The sequence below is a fragment of the Drosophila yakuba genome, chromosome X, assembly GCF_016746365.2.
Source record: "Drosophila yakuba strain Tai18E2 chromosome X, Prin_Dyak_Tai18E2_2.1, whole genome shotgun sequence".
Taxonomy (NCBI): domain Eukaryota; kingdom Metazoa; phylum Arthropoda; class Insecta; order Diptera; family Drosophilidae; genus Drosophila; species Drosophila yakuba.
Window position 1 is genome coordinate 11,728,701 of NC_052526.2, and position 27,918 is coordinate 11,756,618.

A 27,918-nucleotide genomic window follows, 5' to 3' on the forward strand; every position below is an offset into this window, starting at 1 on the left:
TGAGCAAACGCAGAGCGACTCGACGGAAAATTAAGCCGTCTTCGTCGCGATCTCGGCCTTTTTCTCTGCCAGCGGAGCACAGTGGGTTGCTTTGCTGAAACGCAGGTTATAAATAAGCGGGAAAGGTATTGTAAATATGAAAGCTCTACAGATGATCAAGATAGCCAATGCACTAAGTCAACTCTTAAGATGTATTTCAAGTCACCGGATGACGAAAGGTGTTTGAAGATCAATGCTGCCAGACTCAGAGAATTTATGTACATAATGAAAATTGTTTTACTTTATACTCTTTTATAGAAATTATTTGTGAGACAGACTTCTTGAGCAATCCCGTCCCACTGTGCTGCTTCGCTGTCTCGGCGGCGCATGCGCAAAAAACCGAGCAGAATAACGAAGAAAGGTAGCGGAAGAAGCAGAGCAGAAGCAAAGGTGGTTGCTGCATGTAAGCCGAGCAACGGAAACGGGGCTCCAGTGATGCCAACCTAGCTTATTTTCCGATCATAAAAGTTACATTCATAAAATGCCAACTAATTACAATAAACCCTAATGAAATCGGATGAAAATTACTACTTTTCTTTAAAAAGATTCAGCTGGAAGCCTGTTATTCAGTAATACATCTAAGCAGATCGATTTATTACTAAGTTTATTATTTTATTTAGATATCTTAGTACACTTTAGAGTAACCTATTTTAGTTGACCTTATCAGAATTGTAAATATATATTGTATGTAAATTTGGCTACTCTGCAGTTGCCATCGCTGATGGTCGTGGGGGTTAGAGTGCGAGTGGCAGTGGGGAGACTCTACCGCTTTTTACGATGGTTCGGGGACAGATCGTTGGACATGTTTGTTGTTGGCCTGGCTTAGAAGGGAGTGACCATTACGGATTTCTGGGATTTCATTTTAATGGCCGTAAGTCGCACAGCACTTCTTGGCGGTTACTGGCGATTGCTGCTCGGACGTGCTCATGTCATAAACTTAGGAAGTGTGGGGATCGAGGCGATCGTGATCGTAATGAAAGTGATTAGACAATTCGCTTCTGCATGCTCGTGTGACGATAATGATACCAAATCACACATATGTATGTTACTCGTATGTATAAATGTGTCATCGTGATTACCGTGAGATAGACTTAATTTCTTGGTGTTAACAGAACTCAGTCACGATAATGTGATATGATCTGGGTTAACTATCTTTATTGAGTTCCAATTGAAAGATATCTACTTATAGAACAATGAAAACCAGACGATTTTTAGCTTTTTCATTACCGCTACTGAAAGGTTTTGCAAACACATATTCTAAACCCATTTTAAGATAAGACTTTGCTAAGAGATGAGTATATATGTATTATGTGCTCTTAGTTATTATGTATCATAATTTTAATGATATAAAACCCTATTGCCCACTTGGATGTTACCAAATCTTAATTAAATTTCTATATTCCGCTTTAAAAGGGTCATTACATGGGGTGTTAGCAAGACAATCGACCATCAAGTGATCCGATTTGGATCTTTTCCATGGGATCGCGTTGCAAGTGCCCCCAAGTGCTTGCCGTACATGCATAAGTATATGGTATATAGGAAAGAGTTCCACGTACTTGCTATACTAACCTCATCCCCATATAAAACAGACTCATTACCCCGGCGAATGAGACGGTGATGTGATGATGTTCATGGCTCCGATGATGATGATGATGATGATGACAGGGGCTTCTTTGGATTTTTTAAATGGGGGGATGGAGAAGAAGGTGTTCAGATCGTGTGTTTTTATTCCGGGCAAAACTTATTACTAAGTAGGAGCAGATCGCGAGCAAACTGAATGAATGGAAAATTGTGGGAACAATGGAGCGTTTGCCGAGCGTGAGAAATTGCCACCGCCGACGCGTCTTCAGTGGTGCCGGTGGTGCTGATGGTGCTGATGGTGCTTATGGTGCTGGTGGTGCTGCCTCAAGCCCAGAGATCTTGGAGTATGGAACTGGAAGCTCCAAGACTGTTTAGCACACAATGCCGCCATAAAAGGTCGCCGGTGTTTCCGAGACTCGGAAAACTCCCAGGCCAGAAACGCCATCTATCCATATGTATTTACTACTATATGTACTACGTACCATCGCGGATTCCGTGGAAGTTGCGCAGATCTTACGCCAAATTGCCGTCTTTAAGTTGACTAATTTTCATTTTGGGCCGCTGCATTTTCCACTTGCCGTCTGACATTTTCATAAGCAAGGCCCTCAAATATGCGCATAATTCGAATGCGATTTCGAGCAAATTTATAAATGTATGTGTATGTACGATGTATGTGTGAAAAATAAATTTTCCCCGTCGACCCGCGATTTTCACGTTTTCAAGGCGACGCCAAGCGATTTGACGATGGGTCGTGGTTCAATGTCTCCGGTTCCAGCGTCTCCATGTGCGTGACTCGGCACTTTTAAGTGGGGGTCAACTGGCGGGAACATCATGGCTTTAATGCGACTGACTGGGCAATTATGGTTGCAGTGCTCAAGATGTTTTAGCATTTTCAATCCGCTGCTTGGGCGAATGGGAAATGCGCATAAAGAAATTAACAAATCTAGGAAAATTCTTTGATATTCACAGGTTTCTTCGGATTTTTATATGGATGGCTATCCAAAACACTTGATTAGATATTTTAACAAAGTTAGTAAAGGTTTTATCTCGTAATAATTGTTAATACATAAAAACCTAGTGGTACATTAACCATTTCCGAAACACGGCTCACAAAATTCGCTGAACTCGCTCACTTTTGGCGCACTTCAAAGCGACTAAGTGAAAATTAAAGCCCGAGCGAAACGAGATCATTAAGTGAGTTCCCCTTAAATGGAGGTCATAAAAATGTTGCCGGCAGAACCAAAAAAATGTAGATGTAAGAATTGTCATTAGAAGGAAATCGCTTACAATGTCTTAGCTCAGATCTAACTTTAGGGCTAAGTCCACACTGCAAGAAATTACCAGGCAATGTAATGCAGGCATAAATGTGTTTTTAATAAATTGCAAATATTATAAAACTATGTTATTAGTAAGAATGTAAGTTCTTATTTATTTTTTTGTTTTCTTAATTTATTAATATATTTTTCTTCTTCAACAACTTCTTTTTTTTGCCCTATCCGCATCAAATTCACCTAACTGGCTTTTAATTGTTTGAGACGGTGGGCAGGAGAAGGAGTGGCGTTTATTTCCCTATCTGTTCCAGGGCTCACATGTCTCTCCTGGTGTCGGTGACAACAGCAAACCTACAAACAAACAAACAAACAAACAAACCAACCAAGTAACCCATGCAGAGTTGCCATTCCGAAGTGGCATGTAACTCTATTTACGACTGACAAGAGTCGCCCTTTGTTGTAAGCCGGAAAAGTGGCTGTGTTTACCTGATGGCCATATCGCTATCATGATCGGTGCCTGAAATTTCCTGGTAACTGCAAAACCAAACTCATCTGGCCAAAGACGCCACGAGCTCATCTGGCGGCAGTGATTACCGAGACAAATGACAAGCGCATTCCACGGACTTTCCACATTAAATAGATTGATCAAAGAAGGATAATTTATTGGTGATTTACTGGCAAAAATACGAATATCTGTTATGGGAAAAAAAGGAAGGAAACGCGTGGCTTTAGCATTTTTTATTACTTAAATGTACAAAATATGCAAGAGAGATTACCCATGAGAGATTTCTTCACAAAAAAGAACTACAATTTTGAAAAGAAATCTATTTTAACCAAAGGTGTGCGATCTAGTAGTTCATTGGGTGATTGGGCACCTGTTCGTGGATGGCCTGGATGAGGGCCTCCAGTTGGCATGTGTCCATTTCACGGATGAGGCACAATGCGGCCGACAGCAGATTGCTATGATGCAGATAACGTCGCCGATCCACAGCAGCGTAATTGCCGGCATAATAGGCGGGGGACATCGGTGCCTGAGAGGGAACATTGGACATCAAACATCGGGAATCGAATTGTCGGCTATGAATCATCTCCAGACGGTTTTGGGCTACCATCATGGGAGCAGCGTCGGCGACCTGTGACCTGTGACCCGGAGGATTCTGATGACGATGCTGAAGATGCTGCTCAGTGTGCATTGTCTGGTGAACGCGATGATTCTGACGATACTGCCGAACCTGCTGGGGCTGCTGAAACTGGCGAACCTGGTGAACGTGGTGAACGTGGTGAACCGGCTGTTCCTGCCGAACCGACTGTGCAAGCTGTGCCGGCTGTGGCTCCCGAACGTGCTGATAACGCTGCATATGGTCACCAGTGATATTCATTTGACGCTTGGGCGGTGGACTCTTAGCACGAACCGTTTCCTCAATATCGCGGGCATCCCCGCCAGCAAATCTGTTCGGCCTGGGCAGCCGCAGTTCGTCATAGTTTTCATAGCTCTCTCTCCTCTCTCTCTTCTCCGCCGGCTCATGATGCTGCAGTTCACGTCGGCGCTCCGGTTCCTGATGCACCGGATCCCGATGCCGCTCCCGCTCCTTTTCCATCTGACTGAAACATTCATTGACCTTGGGACTGCAGCCGGGTTTCAGGGACGGCTCCGTCACCGGAGAAACGATGGCACTCTTTAGCAGCGGGTAGTACTCGTACCGCAGGGCGGCCTGCAACTCCTGTTCGCAGACGTGCACGTTGTCCAGCATCTTTAGATTCGGCAGCTTACGTAGCACACACGCGCGATAGTCGTCGCCAGCGGCATCGGAGCACGGATTGTTCTCCAGCCAGAGTGATATAAGGGACTTGGCATTGGCCAGGTAGTTCAGCTCATCGAAGCTCCGTATGTTGTTCTGGCGCAAATACAGCTCCTTTAGTCGCGTGCAGTTCACCAGACTGCTCAGCGTATTGATTTTGTTCAAGCTGAGTGCCAGAACCTCCAGAAGCGGCATCTCCAGGCAGATGGAGATGTCCACCAGGTCGCTGCCCCAGGCATTCAACCTTACGGCCCTGCGGTAGTTCGAGCACTTGCCCTTCGCCTCTACCAACTGTTGTGTTAGTCGGTTTGCCATTACGAACAAACAATGAATTTATTTTTGATCTTGAACGAAAAAACGGCAAATAGAATTTACAAAGATTTTTTGAAAAAAAATTTCATGAAAATTTACTTTAGAAAATTTAGTAAAGTTTCTGGAGTGCTTACGGCAAGAGCTTGGAGCGTACTGATGATGTGGAGCCTCGCTAGTAACACAAGTTTTGCATATTTTTTCAAGGCCTACTCTTCGGAAAAATTCCTTTATTTTGCTTAGAACCCCATTTGTTTAAAAATAACAAACAAAGTAGGCGTATGACTTAAGATTCCCTACAGGGGTATACCTTTTTCTCATTCATACGAAGCACTCGGCTTAGTACGGACAGAAAAACGGGTAGAAAATTTTATTTTTCAACGCTTACATTTCTCAAATGATTTTGTAGTTTTACAAAAACCTATTCTCAAAATATCGGTGTCAAGTAGGCATATGAATAATAACTCTCAACTTATCTAACGTTATTCGTCAGTTCGAAAACAAACTCGGTTCGCTGCGGGCAAAAAATAGTTAACTCCCAACAATTTTTTCAGTAAGAAAAATTTCAGTACAAAATTCAACTCAACAAAAAAAATGCTAAATCATTTTATTTTTATGTAGATCTTTTTTAAAAAGTCCAAGCAGAAATGCTGATCGTCCAGTTGACCCCTTTGGAGAAGGCATACATGAAGTGCTCGGCACTTATTCGCAAATGGGTGAATAGTTCTCTATCGGCGAACATCCACTGCATCGAGGAACTGGCAACCGGAGCGGTCTACTGTCAGTTCATCGACATGGTCTTCGAGGGAGCTATGCCACTCGAGGATGTCATCTTTGAGTCTAATCGACTAATCGACTTCAGGCAGAACTTACTATTGCTAAAGAAAGTTATAGATGAACTACAAATTCCGCTGCTGGTTCCCGTCGAGTCACTCGTTTGGTGTGACTTCGATGCTAATCTGCAATTTGCCGCGGATTTTTACGATGCATTCCAGGATTTTAGCGCCGCCCATCCGGAACGGGTGAAAAACTACAACCCACTGGCTGCCCGGAATTACCAGAACTTCTCGTTGACAGCACCCACCTTTGTCTCCCGTGGAACTGATGTCCCCAATCTCGATGAGCTTGATCCCCCAGTAGAGGATAATACGAATGTGCAAACATGTCCCCATGAAGGTCTTATAAAGATCATGGAGAATGACGATGGCCGCTATTCTTTCGGGAACGATAAAAAACCCCTGGAGACCGATGTCTAAATCTTGGGGGAACACAGTCATATTTCATTTCGACCTTTTCCAAATCCTTTCGGAACCACTTGTGGTATTGCATTCCGGCTATTTGTATAAATATACGTCAAATTAGCCATATAAATTGTATAAATGGTTTGGGTTATTTAAATACATATCAAAGTAACTTGGAATACCGCGGTCTATCGCTAGCTGTCATCGGTTAATGCTACCGATAATATATCGAGCTCGATAAATCTACTGGTCACACTTCGCGCCATTTGATATCGGAGGTGCCAATTTAGATATTGTGTAGCCAGATACTAACTTTGGCAGACGGCTAATGCCGGCTTCCATTTACATATTTTAGTTATATATTTACGCCATATTGCTAATGAGGTTAATAATAAGGTTAATTTTTTACTTGCAATCTATGTGTAGCTCGAAAAATAGTCAAAACCGCAACAAATATATATTAGCTATATCGAACATGTGACCTAGCTAAATTTTAAAAGCCAGACTGCGCAGCACTGCTTGGCGTTTGTTGTGAAATTTACTTACCTGACTTACGTTGACGATAGCCAGTGGCCATGGACGAATCCTCGCGACAGCACATGGAGGACTGCTTCCTGCGCAGTCCCAACGACATCCGCACCACGTGAGTACGCCGCTGGTCCCCAAACGAAGTTAATCTTCAATGACATTTCCAATTCCTTGCCAAAAGCAACGTGCCCGCTATGCCAAAATCGCAGGCGGCTGACAACAAGTCCCGGAAAACGGAGCTCCATGTCCTTCGGCTTAACGATGAGTCCCGCCAGATGACAATGGACACGCTGCGTCAGATCCACGGACCGGATTTCCAGCTGGACGACATCAGCAAGTACAAGGATCGCGGACGCGGTGGTCATGGCGTGAAGCACTCCTACTGGCAGGATCGCGGCACCCTGGTGGTGCAGAGTGTCCAGGGCGTGAGCTCAACGCGTGGCAACGACAGTGATGGGGATCGCCTGCGCCGATATGCCTTGGCCAAACTGGAAAACTACGGCTTCCAGGCAGTCCACTGTCTGGAGGCTTATGAGCACTGCTCCGGCGACACGGAAGCCGCTCTACTGCTTCTCTACCGTCGCTATATGAGGATTCCCGAGGAGGAGCAACTGACTCTCGAGCCACCCAGCGAGCAAGAAATACTGGACATGCGCGCCGACGAGAAGGAGGCCCTGGAGTCCATCTACGATAAGGCGTACGAGGAGCGCGAGGCGAATCGCGTGTGGAACCTCAAGTTTCGCATCGACCACCTGCTGGCCCATAGTCCCTCGGAGGTGCGAAAGGCCAGGGAGGCGGTCCTGGCCGCCGCTGCTGCCGCTGCCCAGGCGGCGCTCGACAAGAAGAAAAAGGCTCCGTTACGATGTCGCAATTTCGATCGTGACGGCACCTGTAAATTCGGTCCCAAGTGCCGGTTCGCTCACCTGCCACCACAACCCACGGAATCGGACACGCCCAAAAAGGGTAAGTGGTGTGGAATGGCTTATTACTCCATACTTATTACTATCCATACTCCTTCAGATAGCGTTGACGAGAACGATAACGAGCTGTGGTTTCACGTGGAAGTACGCTTTCCACCAGGCAGTCGGTATCCATATGAAGCGCCTTTCATCTACCTGAAAACCACCTGCCACGACATACCGCACGAGCTGCGTCTCCGGTACGCCCGCCACCTGTACAAGGAGGCCAGAGAGATATGCCGGGATGGCATACCCTGTGTGTACAGCATATGCGATCTGCTGCAGTCCAATGAGCAGTTGGCCGGACGATTGGATACGTCTGCTTTTCCCTCGCCCAAGCGCTCACTCTTCTATGATGAGCCAGAGGGCGGTGGAGTGAATCCGGATGACGAGCATCATCAGGCACCGAAGCCTTCGCACTACACACGTGGTCAAACGTCGCGAAATGATGGAGGCCACCAGCGAAACGCGGAAGCCCAGACGAGAGAGAACCGACGCCTGTTGCAGCAGTTCGTGGAGCGACGAAAAGAGGAGCGCTATCAGAAGGTCATTGATGGCCGGAAACAGCTGCCCGCCTTTGCCGAAATTGAACGTATCCTAGCGCTGATTGAAAGCTCGCCGGTGGTGGTAATATCTGGTGAAACGGGTTGCGGCAAGAGTACCCAAGTGCCGCAGTTCATTTTGGACAATTGGTTCTTCCGCGCACTTCAACTGCCAGCAAAGGAGAACTTGCCCCACGTGGAAATCATATGCACGCAACCGCGACGACTCTCGGCCATCGGGGTGGCGGAGAGAGTGGCTGCGGAACGTCTGGATCGCATTGGTCAGCTGGTTGGTTACCAGATCCGCTTAGAAAACAAAGTTTCGCAAAGCACGCGACTCAGTTTCTGCACCACGGGCATCTTGTTGCGGCGTTTGGCTTCGGATCCGCTATTAGAAAGCGTCACACACGTCATAGTGGACGAAGTGCACGAGCGCTCCGAGGAGTCCGATTTCCTACTGCTAATTCTGAAGAATTTGTTGCGGGAACGCAAGGATCTGAAAGTAATTCTCATGTCGGCCACGCTCAATGCCGCTCTCTTTTCGGATTACTTCGGCGGAGCTCCCGTGCTGGATATTCCTGGTCGAACGTTCCCAGTGCAGCAGCTCTTTTTGGAGGATATCGTGGAGATGAGCGACTTCGTCATGGAGTACGACACCAAGTACTGTCGCAAGCTGAAGAAGCAGGAGCAGGACATACTGGAGCGCGAACTGGAGTACGCCGATGTCCAAGCATCGGGGCAAGCGCCAGGCAAAAAAATCAAAGACGAAAAACTAACTCTGGCCGAGACTTATCAGCGATACGCGGGTATGTAACTGCATATGACAACAGGAATGCAACCGCTTATCATTTCTCTGTGATATTCCCATTAGAATATAGCAAGCCCACATGCAAAAGTATTTACCTGATGGAGCCCATGACTATCAATCCCGAACTGATCGAATCCGTACTGAAGTACATCGTTGAAGGCTCTCACGATTGGCCCCGCGAAGGAACCATCCTCATCTTCCTGCCTGGCTTCGGAGAAATCCAAACCGTGCACGACTCCTTGCTGGATAATGCTCTCTTTTCTCCACGCGCCGGCAAATTCATCCTGGTGCCACTGCACTCTGCCCTTTCTGGCGAAGATCAGGCGCTAGTCTTCAAAAAGGCCCCGCCCGGTAAACGAAAGATCGTGCTGAGCACAAACATAGCTGAGACCTCGGTGACCATCGACGACTGTGTGTTCGTGGTGGACTGCGGCCTGATGAAGGAAAAGTGTTTCGACTCAAACCGGAACATGGAGTCACTGGACCTGGTCTGGGTCTCTCGTGCCAATGCCAAGCAGCGCAAGGGTCGTGCCGGTCGTGTGATGCCGGGAGTGTGCATCCACCTATACACCAGCTACCGTTATCATCACCACATACTCTCCCAGCCGGTGCCAGAGATCCAGCGAGTGCCACTCGAGCAGATTGTGCTGCGCATCAAGACGCTGCAAACGTTCGCCTCACGCAACACGCTCTCTGTTCTCCTGGAGACACTGGAGGCGCCAACAGAGGACAGCGTACTGGGTGCGTTGACACGACTGAGGGATGTGGGCGCACTCGATGCAGAGGACCAATTGACCCCGTTGGGCCATCATTTGGCAGCCCTTCCCGTAGACGTGCGCATCGGCAAGCTGATGCTGTATGGAGCGATCTTCCAGTGTCTGGATAGCGTCCTGACCATCGCCGCCTGCCTGAGCAACAAGTCGCCATTCGTAAGTCCGCTCAACAAACGCACGGAGGCGGACAAGTGCAAACGGATGTTCGCGCTGGGCAACAGCGATCACCTGACCGTTCTCAATGCATACAGGGTAAGTTCATCTTTCATTATAATACAGAACGTGCAATAATGTTTCGTTATTTCCAACAGAAATGGCTGGATGTTGCGCGTAGGGGAAACTATGCAGCCAGCAGAAACTATGCCAGTGAGCATTTTCTCTCGCTGAACACTCTTGAGACGATAGCTGATCTTAAGTACCAATACCTGGAGCTACTCGTTTCCATCGGCTTTGTGCCGATCAATGTGCCGCGTAGGCGGAAGAATGCCTGCGACAATATACTGACACTAACGGGTACGATGTGGCACATGGAACGAAACATAATGGTTTAAAAATATTAAATGGCATCCTTTGCAGGTGTGGAGCAGAACCACAACGGTGATAACAACAGGCTGCTGACCTCGCTCCTTTGTGCCGCCCTCTACCCAAACATCGTGAAGATCATGACGCCGGATCGCGTCTACATTCAAACAGCTGGCGGTGCAGTGCCGCGTGAGCCGAGCCACCACGACCTGCGCTTTAAGACTAAAGGCGATGGTTACGTGAAGATTCACCCGTCGTCGGTTAACTCGCAGGTGGCCACCTTCCAGGCGCCGTTCCTCGTCTTTCAGGAGAAGGTGCGCACCAGCGCCATTTACATACGCGACTGCTCGATGCTGCCACTCATCGCCATGGTCTTGTTCGCCGGCAGCGACTTTAAGGTGGAGCTACACGATGGGGACTTCCTGTTCCTGCTGGAGAGCGGTTGGATTATTTTGAAGGCCCACGATCTCGAGACCGCTGAGATGGTGCAGTGCCTGCGAACGGAGATGATCAAGCTGCTCGAGGAGAAGATTCGCGATCCGTGCCTTAACCTGCTGCACCACAAAAACGGCTGCCGTATGATCGCCAACATCGTTCACTTGATCAGTAAAAACAGCTGAGAAGCTACTCATTTCAGAACTATCCAAATCGTTTGTACATTTTGTGTTATAGCTGTTAAAGCCAATATTTAAAAAGCCTGTAATATATATACGCCAAACGAGACAAATAACGAATCACCGAAACGATGACTTTAAAATGGGACATAGAGGAATGGATTTTCCAATAGGATTCTCATCTAGAACGATATTCATGTGTTGCTTGTTTAAAAATGCAAATGCTCTGCAATACATCAATATTATTTGAATGTATTCCCTCACACCCGTTAATACTGATTATTTGTCTAGTTTAATAAACGATCATTATTTATTATTATTTGCTCTCAATCAAATTGGCAGCCGTAACTTCAAGTGATTGATTAGTACATGTATTTAAATAGTGACTAAAGTTAATGCCAAGGAAAGGATTCCTAAGAAGGTAACTGAAGGAGTTTCTGAATACATACATCAATCTTTCAGATGATTGATTGATTCAAACGGATGGGCGCCTAAGTCATCACCAGTTGTCAACCGCAAATCGATCATTACTACTCCAAACGGCGGCATCCAAGACTATGATTTTGGAGAACCGGGGGCCTGGTGGCCCATCAATTACAATTCGTTTGCATTTATTTAAATACACTCGGATTTGTGGCGGCCACTTTGCGAAGACAGGTGAAATACCGGGGCGGTTCGATCGATACATCAAAGCTGGCTAGCATTTCGTGCCTGCAGCGTAATTAATTAATTATGCTTATCAACATTGGCTAATGCAGCTCGTATAGGCATGAATCAGTTGCCAATTTAAATAGGGCTCCACCATTCCGACTCAACCTTGAGTTGGTGTTGGTTACTCTCTCTTTCGAGAGTGTAGCCCACTCTGGAATCTCTGTGCTTCTGTAACGAAAACTCACACTTTTCGCAGTAGCCGCTTATCTTTTCAATTAAAGGCTCCAACGATCGAGCACAAATGGGATCTTTTAGCACCTCGTTGAGTCGTATTTGCCCGATCTGATTTGAGGAGCAAACCCAGCCGCTTGGAGGTTTTCTCCTCCCATCGCAGGGAGTGGATGTGGAGCTGGTCAAATACCATCAATGACGTGGGAAATACGAGCAATAGCCCCATATAGAAAATATATGTACACTTAAAGAAATGTACAAACCTGCAATTATTGCTTCATTATTTCGAGGAATACTGTGTGGTATTGTTAAGAATATTGAAGATTACCAACCTGCTTATCTTTTCTTAATAAATGATAACACACTTTATATTAATTATATTTGTAATCATATAGATATCTTATTTTATATCATAAATAATAATCATTCTTTATTGGTTCATTAAACCTTTTCAACTTATTTATCAATTTATTTACACGTCATTTCATGGTACAAAATCCTAAGTGTCATGGTCAGTATTGCTCTACATTTTACTGTGGAACCCGTAGATCTCCGATGATCGTGAGTTGTGCTTTTTACGAGCGTGAAGCTGCGCAGGCGCACAGTGGGCCTAAAAACGTAGTTGAAAGATATAAAATATTTAATACATATATTTTTTAACATTATGATTGTATCAAAAGCTCAAAAACCCTTAAATCCTGTAAGGTAGGTAATCATATAAGAAAGGATCTGAAAACTTCCAAATGGAATTTCCTGCAGTGCACGGCTTTCGGTGTCGGAGAAGATTCCCATTCCCATATCCAGAGCAAAGCACTTGTTATCAACACTATCATTGTCCCCGACGATCCGAAGCCCCGGGCACCGGCTATCTCCATCTCCGCGCTCTCTTGAGCTTTCTCCGCTCTTTCGCACTCGCCAAATCCGAATCGATCTGGGGAGACTACAAAAAAATGTGGAGCGTGAGCAAAAAAAAAAAAATAAAAAAAAAGGCGAAAAAACGAGGCGATAACTCAATTCTGATCGTCAAGTGTCAAGCGGTTTGAGTTGCACTTACATGGCTCTCACATCTTGAGTTCCCTTCGATTCGACGACTCCCTAGTCCATTTGCAGGTATTCCCGGTATTCCACATGCACAGTGGGCCACAAGATCCTTTCTGCGCGATCTGAAAGAAATTGCAATTTCCAAATTAGAAAAAATCTTCAGTTAATATAATATCAGTAACAACTTTTGTATATTTTAAATATTGAACATTATTAAAAATATGTGTATATTAGGTAATTATCGTATTGATCGTATAAGACCTTCAATCTCTTTCGTAAACTCAAAAAACAACCTCACTGATCAAGTGATCATGAAAATGGCATTACTGATCATATCCGTAGGTACCTTGAAATCGAATTCCCTTTACCCTTTCCCTTACATCAATGCCGATCGACGGGGGTTCTTCATTATTGACAATGGTATTGACAGTGAATACTTTCCACGATGGCAGAATCAGGTGGCTAAAGCCCCAAGATCAAGGTGGGATGATGGTGGGTAGTAACGTGCTACCAGGCTATTGTTTTGGTGGCTCGGTGGCTCGGTGGTTCAGTGGGTGGGTGTGGATCGGTCTATTGGGGTGACTCGTCTGCCGTTTGACGATTTAAGTTTGCGCTCGGCTAGTGCCCGTCGTAAAGCACTAAAATCCGTAGACAAATTATTTACGTTGGTTGCGATTGTGGTCGCTTCGGTTGTTTCTTTTTATTTATTTTGTTTTTTTTTTTGACAACGCACGTTTAGGTGTGTTTTTCTGTGGGCTTGACGGCTCGTCGGTGGGCGTGGCAGTGGCGGTGGCGCCGTGGGTTAGGTTTTTATGCGCCCACTTTGGGTGGGGATTCTGGCCAATGCTCCGTATATTCTAAAAAAAAGGTCGCTGGCCAAGCTGATCAACAAAAACTGAGCACACAGTGGGTCGTGATAAGTGATGCTCGCATCCAAACGACACAATAGCGATAAGAAAGAGAGTGTCTTTAATCCATACATCTTGCTTTCAGAATATCAAAGTAGTGCTACTACGATTTAAGAATTGCTCAATATAAAGAAAATAATCACAAAAGTATAAATTCCAGGACTGTATCCTAAACTTTTGCCTTGTAGATGTAATAAACAGATTCCTTAAAATCAAATAAATGCAATAAAGATTACTGTAACAAGAAATACCCAATGAGGGCAACTTTTTCTTAACCGTAGATAACTTTTAGTAAATTGGGTTGTATAAAGCGAGTTCTTGACGTTAATTAAATGGGCATGTCAGGGCCGAACTTTATAGCTTATAGGAAATGTTATAGAAATGTTATCAATTGGAAAAGGTATTTTCACTGTAATGTTCAATGATTCATAGTGTGAAAAAGACAGCTTAGATTATTACAATTTTTATTATTATCATATCAAGTTTAGAGTGATTTTTTTTTCATTAAGATCTTGAGATGTTGTGGTTCAGTCCTGGCGCCGATTTGCTCCACTGTACTAACCCCATATTCCGTTGGTTACTACACAGTATCTCTTTTTTGCGACGATCGATTTTGGATGGGCGGGGAGTTTGGGGGGAGGGTGTAGGTTGGGGGCAGGCGGTTAGTGGGCTGAGCACTGCTGGAGAATTTCGTAGTTGCCGTTCGTCGATCGGCATTTCAACTTGAATTAGTTTAGTTCAGTTTGGTTTAGTTTAGTTAGTTCAGGGTTGGGGGTGGGGCTCCCCCACCCGCACACTCGAATACAAAAAAAATACACTCACACACCTCTTTGAGTGATTCCGAACTATCTTCTTCTTGTTTTGGGAGCGAAGAGCTCAAAGTGAGTGAGCACTGGATTAGAGATCACACGTACAGTGTACACAAAGACATACAAATCTGTAAGTTAACTCACCGATCGGCAGTTAAAGGAGCTGGTTGAATTTTATTAATGCCGCGTTCGTTTGCCGTGCGGCTTTGAGCTTTTCCGCTCTGATTTTTTTCCTAATTTAAGTTTCGCACTCGGAGAGCTCGTTTTGAACTTCTTATTTTGTTAAACTTCGCCGAAGTGAAGTAACGTAACGGTGAAGTTCCTGCCGTTCTATTTATATGCAATAACGGTTTCTCTCAATCCTGGCGGGAAATCAGGAAAACGGGAAGAGAGAAGACGACTTTAAAGCTCGGCTGGAAATTGTCGAAAACGAAACGGAAAAGCGAAAAAGAAACCGAAACAGAAATAGCGGTTAGCGGGCAGCGACGTCGGCGCCTACGCCTACGCCGACAGAGACTGGAAACCGACGTGAGCTTGGAGCAGCGTTCCATTTAAATCAGAACGGTTACGGGAATCGAGAAGCGACGGAGCGACGTCACCGCCGCCGATCGTCACCGTTAACAAAAAGTGTCAACCTCGCAGTGGCAGCGCCTCAATTCAGCGTGCACCGCTTAACGGTAACGGTCCTGCGACGCGATCGCTCAGTCTTCCAGTGTTCCGCGATTCCCTTCTATTTCGTTTAAAAAAAAAAAATTAAAAGAAGAAACTACCCACAAGTCAGCGAAAGGCGAAAGCCAACGGTTCCTGCGAGTGTTTATTTTTTTGCAACAATTTTTGATCGTGGGTATCCCAAAAGTGAAGTATAAAACTTAAAAGAATCGGAACGGAAAACGGCAAAATTCCCAAAAAAAAAATATATGTACAAGGAATACCAGAAGGAATTGAATTGGAAATCAGTGCACTGGTAAACAACACACATTATCGCCATCCCCTCCAAATCTCTTCGATTTTCGATCCGTGTGGTTGTCTTAATTTTTTTTTTGGTTTTGTTCTCGTGGTCACCTTGCACGGCGTTATCTGAGTGGGCCACGAAGAGGAAAGCAGGAGCGCGATCCATTGCACGCCCGGAATCAAATCGCATCGAATCGATTACATATAGTGCACAGGTTAGAGTTCTTCTGGGCCCAATCTGAACGATCGGATTCGCATGTGCGCTCCACTTCAGACGCGCTGTCTACACTCGCGCAAAGAATTCACGTTCATCTCTTCCTGAAGTTTGAATCCATATCCCAAACCAGAGTCCAATTTCAGAACTGTGTTCATCACAAAAAAACTCTTAACAACATTTATTTCACAAATGTTGTTTAAATACATTGCATAAAAGAATATATATGGAAGTATGAAAATATGGTGGATCGAGTGGGTTTTTTTTTCGAGTGTTTTGACAAAATCCGGTAAATCAATCAGTGCCGCACCTACGAAACGGTATCTGTAGTATGAATGCATTTAATTAACGAAATTGTTTCACAGTGCAAAAGTGTTTGCTTAACTGTTCTTAACTGTTCTTACCATATGCAAAAAACGTTCACATACACCCGCTACGAATGTACCGTTAGCCGTAAGCGCAAATAACGGCAACCAGTTATCTGTTATCGATCAGTCGATTGGCAGCGGGCTCAAGAAGTCTTGCGATTGCACTTAGGCCAACATCATCCATCATGGGGCATTTGGTTATAAGCAAATATGGCCCAAACTATACTCGTAGATCCCCTCGGTTCGTCAATCAGCGCAGTTAGTTAGTTGGTAACTCAGTTTAACGGTGGCTTGATAGTGGCCAATCAGCAATACATGTGACAGACAGACTTACAGTCGATCTTCCATAATGGAAGAATAATTGCAAATGATACAATTCGATACAATTATCAGTGAAATATTACCAAAATTAAATGTAACGTCTAAAAACCGAAACAATTTTCCAACATTTACAAACATCAAGAGGATTCGAAATAATTTTCGATTTCCATGATAAAAGTTAGGAACCCTATGCCATCTTTTATCCAGTTAAGGACGCATGACTGTCGTTCTTAATTGCCGTGTATAACTGGGGGCACTGACGTAGTTTTAGTCTTATCACAAGAAGGAAAACCAGAGGCACCAACTAAGACGATGACGATGACGCGACCGCCGGAGGAAACGAGACATTGATAGATCGCAATTCAATTAATCATCTTTACGGAGCCGGCTTGTAAAACAATGTCATCATTAGCACCCAATAGGCTCATCAGGCCCGCCTGGTATTTCCACCCAGATTTTTCAGACTCCGGACACAATGCTTGCGATTCTTGTTCCCTTTTCCTCTTTCTCAGCGGTGAATTGAAAATTGAAAAATATATAAAAAAAAAAGAAAAAAAAACGAAAGAAAAGCACAGCACGGCTTTTGACGCTTGACGACTTTTGCGATTATTTACTAAACGTGTTCATTTTGCAGTTGCTGCTATTTATTATTGATTATACGACTATTTAGCGTCGGTATATGTAAATATTTTGTTATTTATTAATTTTGTTCCACATAATATACGACCGTAGTCCATACGATTTCCCCGCCAATTCTGCACGTAACACGGCCTTTTCAATTCTCAGTACTCAGTTCCCAGTTCTCCGCTCTGAGTTTCTGGGGATGCACGTGAGGATCAACTGATCAACGTAGTATAGTGATTTAGCTATCCTTTGACGATTTCCCCAGAAATACCCACCGATCACCATGAACTGGAGTATGTGGGCTATCAATTAGTAAATGCCTTTATTGGCATATTAAATGTTCTGTTGTCTACACCACTTGACGTCAAACATTGACTTAATTCATTTACATGATCATCGAATGTTTATCAGGCTTTTATTTGGGTTTCACTTGGGTTTGGTTTGATAAAGAGTGGCTCCATTTTATGGGTTTACGACGGTAGTGTGTAGGTGGGTTTCTGCGAAATTTCCACAGGCCTCTGAAGTTTTGAAGTTATGAGAAAGTGATCTCTCTAGTGTAATTTGATCGGGAGTATAATAACCCCTTTCAATAATTGATATTTCATAAAGTAACGAACCTAATTTACTGTTAACCCGATTATCAGTAATTTCCGCCAACTTATTGGCAGAATTTTCCACTCCAAAAGAATTCCGGGGGCAAGCCCAAAAAAAAAAGCGTTAAAAATATCGTTTGGGAACACACAGCGTCATCGAAATGTTTGTTCGGAATAAATAAATACATAAAAAAGGAAACACAATAAATGAAAAGACTTCCATTGAACGGCGTCATCGCCAGGCAGTCAGTGCTCGAGGAACGAGTCCAATAGACGATTTTATTTTTTATTGTTAACAAATTACTGTAGTCGCCGTTGTTGTTTGTAGTGGCTTTGTAGTGGCTGCCATCATGACCCAAAACAAAAACAAGACTACTCCATAGATAATTTAATAGAAATTATACAGTGAGAACGATAGTAATAATTAAAACTGTTGCTGCAGAAGAGCAAAACGCAGCGTAGAATCGTTATCAGCGATCACTTGACTTGAACAACGGGAATAAACAATTCGAATTGTCCCAAAGTAATCAAGCGTGTAATGAGAAGACTTTTACCGATACGCGGCGATACGAAATCAGCGTTGAAAATAGAACTCACCGAAAGAAAACCAAACTAAACTACTGAAGAGAACCATGTAGCAAGAAGCTAAAAGCAAGAAGCTCGATTAGTTGATTCACGTGAATTGGCGGGGGATTCCACGCGCGTAAAGTCCACAGGAACTACCCCAACATGAACTCATTAGGGCGAACACGCAGCCAGCTTTATCTTTATGATATTGTAAGAACCGCAAATCTGCACCACCACCGATGATGATGATGATGACTTAAGTGCCTTAGGCGGCCCCCAAAGCGTTTATCTTTATGATATTGTAAGAACTTTCACCATCAATGGCCAATTAGCAACCAATCACCATCGCATATCTTTATGATGGCTTAAGAGTTGCAACCAACAGTTTATCAGGTGAAACAGCAAGTACATTCTAAAAGAAAAGTAGTCACCAAGTATGACAGAGTATTTGGGTGACTAAAACTTCGCAGCATTTATCTTTATGGCATGTCCGCTTCTCCTAGAACTCTAATCATTGGCAATAATGAGTAGAGTTCTCGCCAAACGTTTGACACCTAATGATTTTTTTTTTTTTGGGTACTCGATACTCGGGCTTGTCAACCCGCTGTATTTTGCATTCGCGATCGCTAATTGGCAGCCAAGTGCGGTCGATCCACATGGCGAGTTGTCGGTTGACACAACACCCACAGCACACAGCAGCCCACCCCCCCAAACCAGGCATAGCCCTGATCCCTCCGTGATCCCCAGACATTCGCACACACTATATTTTCGCAGATAAGAGCAGCAAGATGGTGGGGACCTGAACTGCTGGGAGGGCAACGTCTGCGACGGTCGCTAATCGGTAGCGGACTACTTTGCAACGCGAGAAATCGTGGAAAATTAGCGGTAATGCCCTGTTCTGTACCCGGCGATACAGATATGATTAGAAGTGTCAATAGGTGTAAGCCTCGGGGTCCGATGACGTCGCCAAACTGGCAATGGCAACTCCACAAGCGATCCGGCGATGACGATCATCGGCTAAGGAGGCCACTTCTGATACGGGCTGTGCTCGTGGTCTTGGCCAAGGAATTCGCCCAGGGAATCAACGAACCAGGCGGTGCTGTACTCCACTCCACTCCACTCCATAAGGGCTCCAACTATCCTCTAATAATAGACATGGTTGCCATGATGATACTTTATAGGAATTTGGGTAACTTGGGTAACACACACACATATGGTAGATGGACTGTCTTTAAACGCATAAGACCCGCCACTTTGGGCGGAGGGCATGGAGCCGTGTATAGTCCGGTATCTCTGCTCTCTCCTATCGTGCACATATAGACAACAACTAGGGCGACTGGCCAGCACTTGAGCAATCGTAATCAAGCTTCGATTAGCAGCGATACAACCATAAATAACGACAGACAACAAGAGCGGCGCGATCACACCGAATCCCCCTTTATAAATAAAAAAAAAAACCAAAACAAAATACACTGATCCACTGATCCACTGATATTCCAATTCGAAAACCACTTCTGATTCCGAACCGATTCCGATTCCGATCCGATTGCAATTGCTCGTTGGCAAACTGGCAACTTTAGCTGCATTTGGTGTCCTTTCAGGTAGTGCGACATGTCGCCGAATCGATGGATCCTGCTGCTCATCTTCTACATATCCTACCTGATGTTCGGGGCGGCAATCTATTACCATATTGAGCACGGCGAGGAGAAGATAACGCGCGGCGAGCAGCGCAAGGCGCAAATAGCAATCAACGGTGGGTGAGCTACCAAATAAACCATCAGCATTCACTATATACCATATCCACTAGTCATAAGTAGCCGCGTGATCCGCTCCGGACAATCCATGATCCAAGCATGTGATCCCGCCCTCGAACCCAACTAAATAGTCGCCCACGACTCCGATAGAAAGTCTAGAGCCATGTCGGATCTTTTGAAGCATTGACACCCACTTGTTGAGGCGTGCTTCACTTTAGAGGTATCTTTTGGAGGCCCTAAACAGGAATATTTAAATGGCTTGTATCCTGAATTCTAGGTATTTGCAGTGTAGTATGTTAGAATAGAAAAAAACTGGGTTTCTCAGACATAAACTCGAAATGGTAGACAAGGCTTAAAGATCCCCCCTTAAAGATATATGTGAAGCGTCTTTTTTTTTTTGGCAAAACGTGCGTAAATGTGGGAGCAAAGTGTGAGGTTTACGACTCGTCAAGTCTGGAGCAATCAGGGCTGTTTGCCTTATAGACAAGGCGACCTCTATATTCGGACACATCGATCTGTGTGGATAGCGATCGGGGTGTGAGAGCGATTATAACTACGCTAAATCTAGCTAAATCGGCAGCAGTCTCGGATGTATTTATTTTAATGCCTCTTCAATTGCAATAAATCCGGATTTAAATAGCACACAAAATGTGCTAATTATGCAAATAAATAACCCATAAACGCTCTAATTAGTAACCATCGACCCAAGACGTGTGCGGATCGTAACCGATTGAATCAGAGGCTTACCAGATACACGATCGTAACTCAGCTCCAACCTCTGGTCAACCTAGGTCACTCGGAATGAGTCAAGGGGTTCGATGCGATGGGCAATTGGGCTGTACGAGATAGGCGCAGTTAATACCCTAGATTGCCGATGGCATTTGCCAAGTCCACATTCGGTATGCATATGTAAGCAGGCAAAGCCACTGGGCAAAGTCACCATAATCACTTCTCCGACTTCGACCAATGCGAAACAGCACTTCAATTGACTTCGGAGCTATGGGCTATGACCACAACTGTGTGGCGATGACTTTCAAGTGTCCACAAACACGATGAGATTAGGTTCGAGCTGTTGACACCTGATAAGGTGACCGGGCCAAATGACACGGCCAAGAGATCTCCCACAAGAATTCCCAGGAATGTGAGTGATCAGTGATTGGGAATGTGGGGTATATTACTTCCAAGTTTCGCCTAGAAGATACATTAACTAACTTAACAACTTGATGCACTTTGCAATGGAGCTCATTAGACCACAGCTTAAAATGAATAATTAATTTAACTTACTTGGAATAAATATTCGCAAAGACTTGTCGAAATAATAAAAAAGAAAAGCCAGCACGGTATTATAATGCAAGGTCTATTTTAACCCGATGAGTAAACCTAAAACTTAAAAACAGGAAGTGAGAATTATGGACATTAAATATTTAGTATGGGGTCTTAATTAGGTATTATAAAAAGTGGTCAATACTGGGAACTGCTCTTTAGAATGGAAATAGTTACTATGTGTTTTGTATTTGTGAATATTTCGAGCTGAAACGGAGATCGTATCGTAGGGACCTAGATGCATCCACTGACCTCGACCTCAGATGGTTTGATGCACTGCCTCGCGTTGGACGGCTTTAATTAAATTAATTTATCAATTTGTTTGCCACAAACTTTTCCGGACCGCACTCAATCACCGAGATAATCTTGTGTGTAAGGCGGAGAGACGAGTCTGGAGGACTTGCAAGAATTCGAGATAATGATCGACTTCTATGAACAAATTGCCCGCAATCAAGACTCCCAGTGGATCCACAAAGGCGATTAAATTGTGCCCGCTCGTCTGTGTGGCATACCACTACTATATGGTATATGGTGGATATATAGTAGTTGTTGATGCTGTAGCTGTTAATCTCGGAATTGCCCCCAATTGTGTCCCGTTGTGATCAGAGAAGAGATGACACCAGATGACTGAGTGGAAGTCCCTTTGTTGGTGGCCATTTGCCTTCAGAGTCCGGAGGCATTTATTGAATTATGCAATTCGTTAAAAGATTACGGGTGTACCTCGAAAATTGTTGGCATTTGCACAAGGCTCAGTGTTTATTGAATGATTGCAGTTGCAATCGGGCAATCTGCTGAATAGAATTCTCTCTCGAAACTCGAGACTCGAGTCCGATAAACTTGGCCATAAAGGTTAGACAGGCGATCATGAAAACCTTAACTGACAGGTGTATGCACTTGGCTGTGATAACGAAAAAGGCAGGGAGTATCACTAGTGATTAGAGAGCATCCGATCCGGTTAGAACGGTTTCCATACATTAATCAATCTGGGAATTAATCAATTAGCATAATAGCCATTCAATAGACAGACTGGCCATTCAATAGAATCAATTGAATCATTCAAAGATCGAAAACAAGTGATAGATTACAACCAAACTTGATAATCTCTATCTATTCATTGATTGTGCAATCATTTCTGATTCAGGCATTTCAGAGCTCATTGAAAATCGCTAATACTTGAAGATTGTATATGGTACTATATTGGTGGGTCTTAAAAACAAACTAGGGGGTTTATTGACACAATTTCAATTGATTACTTCCCACAATAGTTCATAGCAGTTAATACAATCACTTCAGAATCATTGCATAATCTGATATCGTTACACGCACTGCGAAAATGTCTCGTCACTTAATTAATTCCCAGAAATCAAATCCGATCGAAATAGCTTCACTTTACTGACCTACAGCAAAAATCGCTTCACTCATTTTCCGGCCACGATCTCAATTTATTTGCTAGATAAATATCTTTCAATGAAACCGAATGTGGTCGTTCATCCAGCGCATTTCAATTACCCGGAGCCACATCGTCCGGGTCAGGTCATGATCGTGGTGATCGCTTATGGAGATCCAAACACTGAGAGAAAAACCAAGAAGTGCAAGGTTTTCAATTTTGTAAAGTGGCGGAGGACTTCATAAAGATAAGGCGATCAATTGTGATCTTTGTAGCACAGTTTTCAGCAGCTATATTCAATTCAATCAGATCCGAGGGGCAATTGTTTCAAGTGTAAAATATAGCACGATGGGGGAAATTCGGAAATTCAGTGACGATCAGCATTCTCCGGAATCGCAACGGGTTTCTTTTGTGCCCATTGCTTGCCATCGAGAGGCGGAAGGTTAGCGATCGGTGGCACATTCACTTCCGGATCGGATTCGGATTCGAATTCGGATTCGGTTAGACACGTGAACCACAATGGCGGAAGGCAATTAAAATTAATTTGATTTCACGCTCAATTTCATTGCATTCCTTTATTTATTTATATCGCTGCAGAGTATCTGCTGGAAGAGCTGGGCGACAAGAACACGACCACCCAGGATGAGATTCTCGAACGGATCTCGGCTTACTGTGACAAACCGGTTACCCTGCCGCCGACATATGATGACACGCCCTTCACGTGGACCTTTTACCACGCCTTCTTCTTCGCCTTCACCGTCTGCTCGACGGTGGGATATGGCAACATATCGCCCACCACCTTCGCCGGACGGATGATCATGATAGCGTACTCGGTGATTGGCATCCCCGTCAATGGAATCCTCTTTGCCGGCCTGGGCGAATACTTTGGACGTACGGTGAGTACTATATGCGGTACTATAAAACCAGATGTTACCACAAATTATATATATTGTTTGCCATTCCAGTTTGAGGCGATCTACCGACGTTACAAGAAGTACAAGATGTCCACGGACATGCACTATGTTCCGCCGCAACTGGGACTGATCACCACGGTGGTGATTGCCCTGATTCCGGGAATAGCTCTCTTCCTGCTGCTGCCCTCGTGGGTGTTCACCTACTTCGAGAACTGGCCCTACTCCATCTCGCTTTACTACAGCTATGTGACCACCACAACGATTGGATTTGGTGACTATGTGCCCACCTTCGGCAGCAACCAGGTGAGTTGGCTTAAAGTATAAAGTATATGAGTAACAATATAACCATATATCTTGGATTTGGCAATAGCCCAAGGAGTTTGGCGGCTGGTTCGTGGTCTATCAGATCTTTGTGATCGTGTGGTTCATCTTCTCCCTGGGATACCTGGTGATGATCATGACATTCATTACTCGGTAAGTGTTGGGCTGCATCGAAATCCATCGCATGTCCCACGTTTCGTGTCTTCTGCATGATCTAACCATCGAACAATAATCAACACCATTTAACATTCGCGCATTCGGCATGAACAGGGGCCTACAGAGCAAGAAGCTGGCTTACCTGGAGCAGCAGTTGTCCTCCAACCTGAAGGCCACCCAGAATCGCATCTGGTCTGGTGTCACCAAGGATGTGGGCTACCTCCGGCGAATGCTCAACGAGCTCTACATCCTCAAAGTAAAGGTAAACGATTCCCGCCATCCATGGACACCTCACCAATGGGCTAGCACTCAGAGTTCCCAAATGGGATTGCACTTTATCTGTCTGGGGATTGTAATAACCTGGGGATTTTCAAACTATAATTAATTCATTCCATACTATATTTAATATTATATATTATACAGGGCTCTAACCACCAAATACTTATTTCTACAAATTTGAAAATAAGAATATGTGATTTTGTAACCAATAAGTTTGCACGTTTAACATCGGAAACCATTAGATATGAAACGTTTGGCTTGATAAACAACATTGCTAACAAGTTTAATTTAAAAACGGGTAACTTAATAAAACTGGGCATACACATATATACAAAATATTAACTTTCTAAAATATTCCTTGAGATAAATATGCACTTGTGTCCAATTGTTCACCACCCAAAAGGGCTAACTAACCATTGATCTTGCAGAGAGATTTTCGCTGGGAGTTCCTTCAATGTTTCGTGTCCGACTAAGCGGTATCCTCGTATCCACGTTCCAATTAGCCAGTATTCTTAGACGTAACCAAAAATCTTACTTAGCCGCTGTTCTCCGTTCTAGTTTTGTCGAAAGGGAAATAGAAAGAAGCCGAAGAATAAGGCTAAGACTGAGCAGAAAGAGAAGAGCTGCCGATGTAAGTAATCCATCACCAGAGATTTCGAGTGGACCCACAACGAGTTTATGTAGACAGTGCTAGCCCAAATTAGTCCGACAATCAGAGGATTACCCAACTGCCCACGAAACAAAGGTCGCAAATACTAATCCAAACTATTCTCTTTACATGTACAACACCAAATCAAACACTGCACACTTTTTGGAACTTCAAATATGACTGCCAAACATGAACACACTTGGACTGGAAACCTAAACTCTTATTTGCTCTTATTAATACTCTCAGCCTGTGTACACCGATGTAGATATCGCCTACACACTGCCACGTTCCAATTCGTGTCCGGATCTGAGCATGTACCGCGTGGAGCCGGCTCCCATTCCCAGCCGAAAGAGGGCATTCTCCGTGTGCGCCGACATGGTTGCGGCCCAAAAGGAGGCGGGCATGGTGCACGCCAATTCCGATACGGAGCTAAGCAAACTGGATCGCGAGAAGACGTTCGAGACGGCGGAGGCGTACCGCCAGACCACCGATTTGCTGGCCAAGGTGGTCAGTGCACTGGCCACAGTGAAGCCACCGCCGGCAGAGCAGGAGGATGCGGCGCTCTATGGTGGCTATCATGGCTTCTCCGACTCCCAGATCCTGGCCAGCGAATGGTCGTTCTCGACGGTCAACGAGTTCACATCACCGCGGCGTCCAAGAGCACGTGCCTGCTCCGATTTCAACCTGGAGGCACCGCGCTGGCAGAGCGAGAGGCCACTTCGTTCCAGCCACAACGAATGGACTTGGAGCGGCGACAACCAGCAGATCCAGGAGGCATTCAACCAGCGCTACAAGGGCCAGCAGCGCGCCAACGGAGCAGCCAACTCGACCATGGTCCATCTGGAGCCGGATGCTTTGGAGGAGCAGCTGAAGAAACAATCACCGGGTGCCGGTCGCGTCAAGAAGTTCTCCATGCCGGATGGCCTGCGTCGCCTGTTTCCCTTTCAGAAAAAGCGACCCTCGCAGGATCTGGAGCGCAAGTTGTCCGTGGTGTCGGTGCCCGAGGGTGTCATCTCGCAGCAGGCCAGATCTCCGCTGGATTACTACAGCAACACGGTCACAGCAGCCTCAAGTCAATTCTATTTGCGCAACGGACGCGGTCCGCCACCGCCCTTCGAATCGAATGGCAGTTTGGCCAGCGGCGGCGGCGGGCTGACCAACATGGGCTTCCAGATGGAGGACGGAGCCACCCCGCCATCGGCATTGCCAGGCGGCGGAGCCTATCAACGCAAGGCAGCTGCTGGCAAGCGCCGACGCGAGAGCATCTACACCCAGAATCAAGCCCCATCCGCTCGCCGGGGCAGCATGTATCCACCCACCGCCCACGCCCTGGCCCAGATGCAGATGCGCCGCGGCAGCTTAGCCACCAGTGGCTCTGGATCGGCGGCCATGGCAGCGGTAGCCGCGCGTCGCGGCAGCCTCTTCCCGGCCACTGCGTCGGCATCTTCGTTGGCCTCTGCTCCGCGTCGTAGCAGCATATTCTCTGTTACCTCCGAGAAGGATATGAATGTGCTAGAGCAGACGACCATCGCGGATCTGATTCGTGCGCTGGAGGTGGTGCACACCCATGCGGTGCTCGATGAACAGCAACAGGCGGCAGCGGCTGGAGGGGCTGCAGTTGGAGGCGGTGCATCGAAGGGTAGTCGCAAGCAGCGCAAGATGGGCAACGCTGGACTGGAACCACCGCAGCTGCCGCCGATCCTGTCGCTCTTTGCTGGCGATCAAACGAGGACACTGCAGGCGGCGGCTGCCAATCGGCTGTACGCCCGTCGCTCCACCATTGTGGGCATATCGCCCACTGGAGGAGCAGCCACCGGACCGGCAGCCAGATCGCTGCTGGAGCCGCCACCCAGCTACACCGAAAGAGCCGCAAATCAAAGCCAAATAGCAGCTGGAAACACTGTTTCCGGTTCAACGAATGCGCCAGCTGTGCAGAGCAAGTTCCGTCGCCGCTTTAGTGTAAGACCGACTGCTCTGCAGATTCCACCGGGACAGGCACCGCCACCAGGTGCCAGTTTGATGGAGCAGTCCTCGCAGTCGGCGCTCCAGCGACGCCTCTCGCTGCGACCCTCGCCACTGGCCCGCGAACTGTCGCCCACTTCGCCGCCCGGCGGCAGTGGAAGCGCCTTGCCAGCGGGTGCCATAGAGGAGTCCGGTGGAACGTCCGCCCAACGGCTGCTGCCCCTGCCGGCCGGAACGAGACCCAGCACCAGCAGCACCCACTCGCCGCTCTCAAGGATCGTGCAGATCTCGCAGGCCCAGCGCAAGAGCAGCATGCCCAGCGCAGCGGCAACGGGTTCCAGTGGGGCGCCCGGCGAGAAGTAGTTAGTTTTGTTATACGTAAGATGTATTGCCAACTCGTATATGTCCACGTCCAGCGGTATTGCTTCGCCAATTTCACAGCATGTATCCCACATAGTCGATTAGGCTGCCAAAAGTCCTTAGTTGTTATGCTAAAGTTATCCTCAACATATTTACATGCGTATATCCAGTTATCCTAGTTGTATGTACTTTTAGAACTATCTCTCTCTCTCTCTCTCTCTCTCTCTCTATTGTTATCCTGTATTTATACCCATCTGTATCTGTATCTTTATCTACACCCTAAACAATATATCTGTATATATTCTTCTATGTTTATTGCTAAGAAGACGCTTATATGAACAAAACGATCCGCATGTTTTCAAGCATTCAATTGGGACCGACAGAGGATCTCGAATTGTGTGTAGTTTCATTTAGCTCTTGCAGTGACTTCCACAAATTCCACAAAACATTCCATATGCTGTTATATAATAAAGATAATCTGTGAAAATGTATGCATTCCTTATTGGTTAATTTATTTGAAATAGCTTATTACCCATCCGCCATGTGGGT

At 45.5% G+C, this 27,918-nt stretch overlaps 4 protein-coding genes and 1 long non-coding RNA gene across 13 annotated transcripts; 3 read left to right on the plus strand and 2 right to left on the minus strand.

The window, feature by feature from the left end:
• Positions 1 to 3,614: 3,614 nt before the first annotated feature.
• LOC6525095 lies at positions 3,615 to 5,119 on the minus strand. The gene is made up of 2 exons (XM_039377423.2): positions 5,102 to 5,119; positions 3,615 to 5,034 (listed from the first exon to the last, which is right to left on the minus strand). The coding sequence occupies exon 2, from the start codon at positions 5,003 to 5,005 to the stop codon at positions 3,740 to 3,742; it is 1,266 nt and encodes a 421-aa protein (XP_039233357.1). The 5' UTR covers positions 5,006 to 5,034; positions 5,102 to 5,119; the 3' UTR covers positions 3,615 to 3,739.
• A 186-nt stretch (positions 5,120 to 5,305) lies between these two features.
• Positions 5,306 to 6,370, plus strand: LOC6525096 (microtubule-associated protein RP/EB family member 1). The gene is made up of 2 exons (XM_002100899.4): positions 5,306 to 5,552; positions 5,621 to 6,370. The coding sequence occupies exon 2, from the start codon at positions 5,647 to 5,649 to the stop codon at positions 6,253 to 6,255; it is 609 nt and encodes a 202-aa protein (XP_002100935.1). The 5' UTR covers positions 5,306 to 5,552; positions 5,621 to 5,646; the 3' UTR covers positions 6,256 to 6,370.
• A 365-nt stretch (positions 6,371 to 6,735) lies between these two features.
• Positions 6,736 to 11,115, plus strand: LOC6525097 (putative ATP-dependent RNA helicase DHX57). Its single transcript, XM_002100900.4, has 6 exons — positions 6,736 to 6,883; positions 6,950 to 7,731; positions 7,789 to 9,075; positions 9,141 to 10,102; positions 10,162 to 10,363; positions 10,427 to 11,115. Exons 1-6 carry the CDS (start codon positions 6,816 to 6,818, stop codon positions 10,990 to 10,992), a joined length of 3,867 nt encoding a protein of 1,288 aa, XP_002100936.1. The 5' UTR covers positions 6,736 to 6,815; the 3' UTR covers positions 10,993 to 11,115.
• A 1,128-nt stretch (positions 11,116 to 12,243) lies between these two features.
• LOC26535077 lies at positions 12,244 to 23,247 on the minus strand. Of its 7 annotated transcripts, none has more exons than XR_005562156.1 (4): positions 21,594 to 23,247; positions 21,303 to 21,404; positions 12,923 to 13,031; positions 12,244 to 12,808 (listed from the first exon to the last, which is right to left on the minus strand). It is a non-coding gene; the product is annotated as an uncharacterized LOC26535077 (long non-coding RNA). The 7 variants fall into 7 exon arrangements; XR_005562155.1 differs by having other exon boundaries at positions 21,303 to 21,398; positions 21,594 to 23,246; XR_005562151.1 differs by lacking the exons at positions 21,303 to 21,404; positions 21,594 to 23,247 and adding exons at positions 14,771 to 16,101; positions 16,196 to 19,867.
• Positions 19,876 to 27,860, plus strand: LOC6525098 (open rectifier potassium channel protein 1). 3 transcript variants are annotated; one of them, XM_039377420.2, is made up of 7 exons: positions 19,876 to 20,017; positions 23,326 to 23,624; positions 23,694 to 23,945; positions 24,013 to 24,116; positions 24,234 to 24,381; positions 24,957 to 25,029; positions 25,313 to 27,860. In XM_039377420.2, the coding sequence occupies exons 1-7, from the start codon at positions 19,876 to 19,878 to the stop codon at positions 27,370 to 27,372; spliced, it is 3,078 nt and encodes a 1,025-aa protein (XP_039233354.1). In that variant the 3' UTR covers positions 27,373 to 27,860. The 3 variants fall into 3 exon arrangements, with proteins under 3 accessions (XP_039233354.1, XP_002100937.1, XP_039233353.1); XM_002100901.4 differs by lacking the exon at positions 24,957 to 25,029 and having other exon boundaries at positions 25,294 to 27,860; XM_039377419.2 differs by lacking the exon at positions 24,234 to 24,381 and having other exon boundaries at positions 25,294 to 27,860.
• The last annotated feature ends 58 nt before the right edge of the window (positions 27,861 to 27,918 follow it).

Excerpts from the sequence above, each read along its gene's own strand:
- LOC6525095 (XM_039377423.2), bottom strand. The coding sequence starts at position 5,005 with ATGGCAAACCGACTAACACAACAGTTGGTAGAGGCGAAGGGCAAGTGC.
- LOC6525096 (XM_002100899.4), top strand. The coding sequence starts at position 5,647 with ATGCTGATCGTCCAGTTGACCCCTTTGGAGAAGGCATACATGAAGTGC.
- LOC6525097 (XM_002100900.4), top strand. The coding sequence starts at position 6,816 with ATGGACGAATCCTCGCGACAGCACATGGAGGACTGCTTCCTGCGCAGT. Across the intron at positions 10,103-10,161 it reads CCGTTCTCAATGCATACAGG|AAATGGCTGGATGTTGCGCG; the intron begins GTAAGTTCATCT and ends TATTTCCAACAG. Across the intron at positions 10,364-10,426 it reads CAATATACTGACACTAACGG|GTGTGGAGCAGAACCACAAC; the intron begins GTACGATGTGGC and ends CATCCTTTGCAG.
- LOC6525098 (XM_039377420.2), top strand. The coding sequence starts at position 19,876 with ATGTCGCCGAATCGATGGATCCTGCTGCTCATCTTCTACATATCCTAC. Across the intron at positions 24,117-24,233 it reads ATCATGACATTCATTACTCG|GGGCCTACAGAGCAAGAAGC; the intron begins GTAAGTGTTGGG and ends CGGCATGAACAG. Across the intron at positions 24,382-24,956 it reads TCTACATCCTCAAAGTAAAG|TTTTGTCGAAAGGGAAATAG; the intron begins GTAAACGATTCC and ends TCTCCGTTCTAG.